At 38.2% G+C, this 9,554-nt stretch overlaps 1 protein-coding gene across 1 annotated transcript in view; it reads right to left on the reverse strand.

Moving 5' to 3' along the window:
• The window catches only part of LOC117809060 (thyrotropin-releasing hormone-degrading ectoenzyme-like), a 30,657-nt gene extending 21,529 nt beyond the window's left edge, over positions 1-9,128 (reverse strand). The window contains exons 1-3 of the mRNA XM_034678756.1: positions 8,885-9,128; positions 8,103-8,206; positions 7,536-7,643 (exon numbers count right to left, since the gene is read on the reverse strand). Coding sequence (XP_034534647.1) covers positions 7,536-7,643; positions 8,103-8,167 — 173 coding nt within the window. The 5' untranslated portion in view covers positions 8,168-8,206; positions 8,885-9,128. The remainder of the gene's footprint in view (positions 1-7,535; positions 7,644-8,102; positions 8,207-8,884) is intronic.
• Between the last annotated feature and the right edge of the window lie 426 nt (positions 9,129-9,554).

Here is a 9,554-nt window from a genome sequence, read left to right on the forward strand (position 1 = left end):
GAAGAAGGGACTGGATCTGATCCGGTCTCTGCTCATGGTGGATTAAGATGAGATCAGACTGAGTCCTGTCTGGAAGAGGGGACTGGATCTGATCCGGTCTCTGCTCATGGTGGATTAAGATGAGATCAGATTGAGTCCTGTGTTTTTGTTGTGATTGGTGTTTTATAAATAAAGGTTGATTGACTCCATCAGTTCTGAATCCTTGCTGTTGAAGTATCTTGTCTTTCCCTCCACATCGCCTCTGACCTCTGGAACTCTGTGCCTGTCCTTTAGAGCAGCTGTCGGTTCAGCAGCAAAGCTCCTGAGGCGCTGGGAGCAGCTGGCCAAACTCATTTTTCAAGATATGAATTTAATGGACAGAAATGTTTTAAAGTCAGATCCATAAAGAGTCTCTGCAGCTCTGCAGGGGGACACTGAGCTCCTCGGTGCATCATTAAGTATAAACACTCTACATGTTTATAGCGTGTTTGAGTGGTTTCATTGGCTGCCTGTAAAAAGGGACAACGGAGGACTTCCTGTTAGCCTGTTAATGGAGACTCCTCTGTGTGTTAGCATGAAGCTTCAGTCTTTAAGGATGCAGCAGTTAAGCTAGCTGTAGGTGTATGAGCTCCTCTTTGTTCCTCTGATTCCCTGATGTTTTTCTCTTAGTACCTGAGGGAGACAACAAACAAACTCAGGGCGACACGGCTCCTCATTAGAAGACTGTTTACCTGTCTTCTGTCAAACTTCAGGGAGGACAGGAAATATGTTTACATTTGATTTGATTCATATTTATGTTTCCCTGCTGTGTAATCTAAACCCTGAGACCGGTTTGTTTTTCTCCTTTGGTGAGAGCATGAGAGTGAATCCTGGTGAATAAACAATAACAAACAAACAAAGCAGCCTTTATAAACTCATGATGGTTACATAACTCTTTGTATTTTAATTATGTTTTATTTATACAGTTTATTTGATAGGGATGATTCAAATTAGTATCACTGCCAGGATTTCATACTTTTATATTTATATATTTTTATATTTTATATTTTTGTTGTCAATATTTTTATATGTCTATATTAATATATTTTATATGTTTCTCATATCTTATATTTCATATGGAATACTAAATGTCTATATGTTTATACTTCCATATTTTTTATTTTAATATTTTACATTTTAGATCTTTATATTTCCTTTTTTATATTCTGTATTTTTTTTTATATTTTCTATTTTTAAATGTAATATTAATTTATTGTGCGCTTTTATATTTTTATATTTATAAACTTTATATGTTTATTTTTTATTTTTTATTTTAGATTTATTTTTTATATTTTATATTTCTGTTGTCAATATTTTTCATATTCTATATTAACATATTCTTTATGTCTATATATCATATTTAATATTTCATAGTTTATATCTAACATGTTTATACTTCCTTTTTTTCTATTATTAAATTTATTATTTATATATTGCACATTTTTATATTTTATATTTTTTTGTCAATATTTTCATACGCCTATATTAATATAGTTTATATTTATATATCATATATTAAATTTCATATATAATATCTAATGTCTACATGTTAATACTTCCATATTTTTTATTTTAATATTTTACATTTTATTTCTTCATATTTAGTTTTTTTAGATTCTGTATTTTTATTTTTCATATTTGATATCATTAAATTCAATATTTTTTTATATTGCATGTTTTTATATTTTTCATATTTCTATACTTTCTGTTTATATTAAATTTTTTGATTTTATATTTCTTTTTTCCTTTTATGTTTGTTGTAAATATTTTTTAAATGTCTATATTAATATATTCTATATGTCTATATACCATATGTTATATTTCATATCTTATATCTAATATGTCTCTATGTTTATACTTCCTTTTTTTCTATTATTACATTTAATATTTATATATTGTACATTTTTATATTTCTATATTTTCTTTTATCTTTTGTTGTTTTTTTGCTTCAAACTTTCTTTTTATTTCCTTTATTTGTTGGTGTTCAGAACCTTTCTATCTACCTTTTCTCTCTCCGTCACTTCATCAGTCTGTTTTATTTTATGTCGGCATCCCTTTCCAGATTTTTGCTTTAAGTTGCCATGACACCTGTAAAGTGTTCCCAGGTGATGTTCTCAAAGTTGCACGAATAGTGCAACAAAAAGAAAAGATAAAAGGTGGAACAGGACTGAAGTTCAAAGAGTTCAAACATCCTTAAAAGCCGTCCTCATGGAAAACCCTCAGTCCTCTTGTTGCATCCGCCCGGCCTCAGGTGAGTTTGTCAGGTGTTTAAACTCAGCTGGATCTCACTACAGTTTATGATCTTGGAACTCTTCCTCCTCCTCACTTCCTGTCATCCTCTCTGTATGTTTCTTGTGATCTGGACCCTGGTGTCATGGATGAAAGTCCAACACCTCAGACTACACGGTCCATGAAACCTCAAACTACGTCCCCTGACTTCATCAGCTTATAGAACCAGAATCAGTAATGCACAGACATCCAGACATGACGCAGCTCCCAGGTTAAAATATGATGAAGCACGGAGCCGCTGACCCCCCCAGGTTTTATTTAAGGATGGAAATTCTGAACACAATGCACAATAGCAGGGAGTAACACGGGGGTTAATTGGGTCCAGCAGTGCATTGTTGCCTGTTACCCCCTACCAGGTTAATCCATCAACGGCTGCAGCCACACCAAGATAAATACAGAGTAGACGCTTCATTTACAAGCAATCCCCCTGCAGGACTTTATTAATATTCCAGGGGGACGCAGAGCTCAAATATTAGCTGTGCCCTGCGGTGATCACGCTCTGTGTTGGAGATGTAATATTAGCCGGAGTCACATGACAGCAGGGGTCTCTTATCACTGATTTAAAGCTGAGGGAGTGATGCAGAGCTGACGTCTGATTCAAGAGAGAGAGGCTGAGAGTGATCAGAGTTATTAAAGTCTAAATACAGGAAGTCAGACGCCTCCTCCACCCTTCACTCTGTCAGGGAGGCAGGTCATTTAAAACTGGGTCAGATGGAGGGATGAATAGAGAGAAAGAAACAACCTAAAATACATCCATTAATAAAAAAGTCAATTTAAAATAATGTTTGTCAGCATTTCATTATATTCCATTCATTCCACTTAATTTTATATTATATTATATTATCTATACATTTTTATTCTTTATGGAAGTTTATTAAAAAATACAATTCAAATAAAAAAAATAAAGAGAAAATTATATTCAAAGCAATATTTGTCAGCATGTTCATTATATTAAATTCATTCCACTTGATTTTTTATATATTAAATTATATTATATACTAAAGTATTATCTATATAGTTTTATTTTATTTGTAAGTTTATTAAAAAATAAAATAAAAATAAAAACAATAGAGAAAATGATATTTAAAATAATATTTGTAAGCATTTTCAATATATTTAATTCATTCAACTTGATTTTTATGTATTATTTAACATTGTAATATCTAAATATTTTGATTTATATGTAAGTATATTAACAAATAAAATAAGGATTAAAAAAGGAAGACAAAATAATATTTCATATGATATTTTTCAGCATTTTAATTATATTTAATTATTTCCACTATATTTATAAATATTATATTATATGGTATACTAGTATATTTATATTTTGAGTTATTAAAAACTACATAATTCTTTGTTTTTTTTATTCTGTATATTTATTAATTCCTCTCCTTTATTTCTTCTGCTCAGCCTTAAAGGAGTAAACTGTCACTCGACTGGACTTCTACACTTTAAGTGACGTATTACACAACAAAGAATTTATATAGTAAAGATTATTTAAATACATAGGATTAAGTTAATTGATAAGATAAAGTAAACACCAAGAAGTGTTGATATTTCAGAATATTTGACTCTGACTCTGGAGAGTTTTCCTCTGTAATACCCGGCCTGTTTGCTTCAGTCCACAAAAGGAAAATTCATGCAAACATGGACTCTGTGTCTGCAGATCTGTCTGTTTGGTTCATATCATTAATGATGGATGTTCAGACTGATGTTGTGCTGATCTGTTTGTGAAAAAGAAACATATATATAGTATATATGTATTTAATATTTCAGTCTAACTCTTTCACATTAGTTGTTTTGTATTGCTGGTAATAGAGTTGAACTTCCTCCTGACTGAACTCCAGTTATTGTTGAATAAAGAGATTAGTCATTAATACTCGAGCACAGAGAAAAGGAAATCCACATACATGTGCTCTGGAGATGGGATTAAAATCAATGAATAGAGCATGAAATATTAAAAAATCGCTGCCCTGAAGGGATTAATCCGGCATGAATGTGGATTTAAATTCTTCTTTCCCACCACTGAAAACGGAGCGCTGACTAATTTGCTCCTCAGAATTTAGAAAGCTGCGCTTGTTTTAAAGTGAGGACAGGAAAATGGAGCTTTTCCAAAACGCTGCCATATGGTCCGTCATGTGAGCGGCTCCCTCATCGCTGAGCTCTGTACACAACTTCACTTTGAGAAGCGAGGGAGGAGTTGGAGAAAGGGGTGAAAGTAGAGGAGGATGTGACTGTGGGCTGTGAACTCTGAGAGAAGACGTTAGTAACAGACACAGACGTTACTTCTCTGTTGATTCATTCAGAAAACCTGCCGGCTGCAGAGTGAAAGAGTGTTTAATTTACTGTTTTTTTAATTTAAGCACGCCTCTTATCATCAGCTCCCTGCTGTCCTCTGCAGAACACCAGCATCTGTTTCTATTTAATTTGCCGTTTGAAATCTAATTTTGCAGATCTCGTTAAGGACCCGGAGGGAGCCAGAGAGCCAGCAGCTACATGAAAGAGGAAAAGTTAGAGGCAGACAGACGGAGGGAGGAAAAAGAGGAATACAAATATACAAGGGATCAATGTGGAACAAGAGGGGATGGAGTGTGGAGGAACAATTAGGAGCTCATTGTTTGTTTGGGTTTAAGCTGCAGAGTTAAAGCTTTACATTGTGACTTCCTACTTAATGAAGTCTGCATTAAAATACAACAACAATTAAAACATCATAAACCTGATGTTACTGTTACTATCATAAATCAAAGGGTCTAACTGACTCAGAGACAGAAACTCTTCTGGATTCTCCTTTCAGTCAGCAGGAGGGAAACAGGCTTTAATGGCTGCAACCTAATCCTGTTAGTAAATCTTCTTCATCAATAAGGTCGACTAACAGATCTGTGTTATCCCTCTGACAGCCTCAGACTGGTTTACTAAAGTCTGACACATTACTGATGATATTTATAATTAAGTCACAGAGCTAGATCCTTTTTTAACCAGTAGAAGTCACTGGATCAACACCAGACTCCATGATCAGTCATTGTACCTCCCAGTGCTGATAAATCACTGCTGCCTTGATCCGTGTGCTTCTGTCATTAGCTTTGATCAAAGAACATTCTGAAACATCAAAGAACATTCTGAAACATCAAAGAACATTCCAGAAATCAAAGCACATTCCAAACAAGATCCAATAATCAAAGAACGTTCTGAAACATCAAAGAACATTCTGAAACATCAAAGAACATTCTGAAACATCAAAGAAAATTCTGAAACATCAAAGAACATTCTGAAACATCAAAGAACATTCCAGAACTAAAAGAATTCCAGATATCAAAGCACATTCCAAACAAGATCCAATAATCAAAGAACGTTCTGAAACATCAGGGAACATTCCAGAAATCTAAACTCCTCTGAGAATAACAAAGGCTTTCCAGGAATTCCAAACTCATTCCAGAAATTCAATCATATTCCATCAATCAGAGCGCATTCCAAACGGATAAAAAAAAAATCTAAGCACATTCCAGAATTCAAAGAGCGTTCTGAAACATCTAAGAACATTCCAGATATCAAAGCGCAATCAAAACAAGATCTAATAATCAAAGAACATTCCAGAAAATAAAACATATTCCAGTCATCACAATTCATTCCAGTAATCAAAACTCCTCTGAGAATAACGAGGGCTTTCTAGGACTTCCAAACTCATTCCAGAAACTCATGTTCCATCAATCAGAGCGCATTCCAAACAAGTTTTATAAAGTTCAAGAATTCAAAGAGCGTTAAATAATTGAAAGAGCATTCAAGAATTCAAAGAGTGTTCCAGAATTCAAAGAACATTCCATAAATCAAAGAACATTCCAGAATTTAAAGAACCTTCAAAAGTTCAAAGAACTTTCAAGAAATCAAAGAGCGGTCCAGAATTCAAAGAACATTCCAGAATTCAAAGAACATTCCAGAATTCAAAGAACATTCTAGAATTCAAAGAACATTCAAGAAATCAAAGAGCGTTTAAGAAATCAAAGAGCGTTCAAGAATTCAAAGAGTGTTCAAGAATTCAAAGAACATTCTAGAATTCAAAGAACATTCAAGAAATCAAAGAGCGTTCAAGAATTCAAAGAGTGTTCAAGAATTCAAAGAACATTCTAGAATTCAAAGAACATTCAAGAAATCAAAGAGCGTTCAAGAATTCAAAGAGCGTTCAAGAATTCAAAGAACATTCAATAATTCAAAGAACATTCAATAATTCAAAGAGCGTTCAAGAATTCAAAGAGCGTTCAAGAATTCAAAGAGCGTTCAAGAATTCAAAGAGCGTTCAAGAATTCAAAGAACATTCAATAATTCAAAGAGCGTTCCAGAATTCAAAGAGCGTTCAAGAATTCAAAGAGCGTTCCAGAATTCAAAGAACATTCAAGAATTCAAAGAGCGTTCCAGAATTCAAAGCGTGTTTAAGAATTCAAAGAATGTTCCAGAATTTAAAGAATGTTCCATAAATCAAAGAACATTTTAGAATTCAAAGAGCGTTCCAGAAAACAAAGAACGTTCAAGAATTCAAAGAACATTCCAGAATAAAAAGAATGTTCCATAAATCAAAGAACATTCCGGAATACAAAGAACATTCCAGAATTCAAAGAGCGTTCTGGAATTCAAAGAATGTTCCATAAATCAAAGAATGTTCCATAAATCAAAGAACATTCCGGAATTCAAAGAACATTCCAGAAATCAAAGAGCGTTCTGGAATTCAAAGAATGTTCCATAAATCAAAGAATGTTCCAGAATTCACAGAACATTTCAAACAAATTCCAAAAACATAAACTCCACACACACACATTCCAAACACACGAGAAATCAAAAGTCCCAGACGTTTTCTACAAATCAAAGTCCATGAAGAACTCAAGCAGCCCATCCTGAACCCTGAGCTGGATGAACTCAAACTCTGTGACTTTAAATAACCTTTCTTCCTGCTGACATCATTTCCTCATTCCTGCATACAGGGGGCTGATATGAGAGCACAGCAGATAATGACGGCTAGTTCTCTGTAAGCTAACGGGTCACTTTGATGATGACGGGTGAAGAGAGTAAAAACTATCATCATGGTGTGAGTCTCCATCATCATCATCAGATACTTAGAACCTCACACTGTGGCGTCCCCAGTGTGACGTCCAGTCCTCGTCTTCACGCTGAGTGGGACATGTTAACCTGCACCTTTGAGTGTAAAACTCCAGGTGTGTGTGTGTGTGTGTGTGTGTTACCTGTTCTTGTTGCTGGAGATCCAGTCAGAGATGTAGGCGACGGCCTGCCGGTGACACTGCTTGTTCCCGAAGCTGCAGGCTAACATGATGAGCTCCCTCTGCAGCTCCCTGAAGAAACAGAGCGGAGGACAACTTTCAATATTTAATGTTAGCATTCTTTCATTCTATCAACGCAGACGCCATAAAAACACATCATCAAAGGAAGCTTCAGTCTGGAGGACAAACATCAGTCTCATCTGTGAGTGTGAGCACAGATAAAAGAGGACAGGACTTCTTTAACAAACACTGTAAACAGAGAGACTCTGCGTCCCCTCAGTCTCAGAGACGTTTACAGATCAGAGCGATGTCTCCGCCGTACTGCCGATAAATCTCAACGACCGCCGAGTCATCCATCAGACGATAAAACGAACAGAAACCAGAGGACTTCAGAGATCTCTCACTCTGCATGCTTTTCAGAAACAGAAACATCCAAAGTGCTGCTGATGTCAGAGCCCATGGTTATTAACTTATCACGTGGTTAAAAACGTCTCCGTGTCGTTCATGAATATCAAAGAGAAGAGGATTTACTCCGTCTGGTAGGACGCCTGCAGGATGTTCCCCTCACTGCCCGGGACGTTTGTCGGCCAACCCATCTGATGGTAGCGGGACGCAACCTGCTTCAGCACGTAGTCCTGTAACACACACACACACACACACACACACACACACACACACACACACACACACACACACACACAGTAGAGTTAATTAAGACACAGACCATTGTCAGAGCTGTAGAGACAGATTATCCTGCTAACATGGAGCTGAGACTGACTGGCTGGCTGGCTGACTGACTGACTGGCTGGCTGACTGACTGGCTGACTGACTGACTGGCTGACTGGCTGACTGGCTGACTGGCTGACCGACCGACCGACCGACCGACCGACCGACCGACCGACCGACCGACCGACCGGCCGGCCGGCCGGCCGACCGACCGACCGACCGACCGACCGACCGACCGGCCGACCGACCGACCGACCGACCGACCGACCGACCGACCGACCGACCGACCGACCGACCGACCGACCGACCGACCGGCCGACCGGCTGGCTGACTGGCTGACTGGCTGGCTGGCTGGCTGGCTGGCTGGCTGACTGGCTGACCGACCGACCGACCGGCCGACCGGCCGACCGACCGACCGACCGACCGACCGACCGACCGACCGACCGACCGACCGGCTGACTGACTGACTGGCTGACTGGCTGACTGGCTGGCTGGCTGGCTGGCTGGCTGACTGACTGACTGGCTGACTGGCTGACTGACTGACTGACTGGTTGACTGACTGACTGAGTAATTGATTGATCACTTACACTGAACAGGCTGTATTCGTCTGTGCGGTCCAGCAGTTTGTCCAGCTGGTAGAGCGCTCGGCTGGCGGCGTGCCACGGCAGGAAGGACGGCTCCTCTGGGAGGTAGCCAATCAGCTGCAAGGGAACGCCCTGTGGGAGGTACCCGGCCCTGAGAGACGGAGACAGAAGAAGAAGAAGATGTATTTAAAGAGAGGATGTGACGTCATGATGGAGAGCTGTGTTTACGAATGAAGCTCCTGCAGCGCTGTAGAGAAGAGGAGGAACATCTTTCAGCCTCACAGAATAATGAGCTTTTGGCCGGTTTGGCCTTCCATACACAGAATCAGTTCTCACAGGTCGTCTCTTTCTGGACTCTAAACTTTTTATGAGTGCAGACTCTGAGACGTCTCCAAGTGCATTCTGGGACATTTATTCGATTCCAAGACAGATATTAATCTACATCTGATCTTTAACCCTCCGTCTCACTGCAGGGTGTGTGTGTGTGTGTGTGTGATTCTGTGTGTGTGATTCTGTGTGTGTGTGTGATTCTCTGTGTGTGTGTGTGTGTGTGTGTGTGTGTGTGTGTGTGTGTGTGTGTGTGTGTGTGTGTGTGTGTGTGTGTGTGTGTGTGTGTGAATAAACTACAGTATGAACACATTAGGACAAACTTGGCCTCTAAATGCCACCGCGG

This window comes from Notolabrus celidotus, unplaced genomic scaffold (genome assembly GCF_009762535.1).
Source record: "Notolabrus celidotus isolate fNotCel1 unplaced genomic scaffold, fNotCel1.pri scaffold_219_arrow_ctg1, whole genome shotgun sequence".
NCBI classification, from domain to species: domain Eukaryota; kingdom Metazoa; phylum Chordata; class Actinopteri; order Labriformes; family Labridae; genus Notolabrus; species Notolabrus celidotus.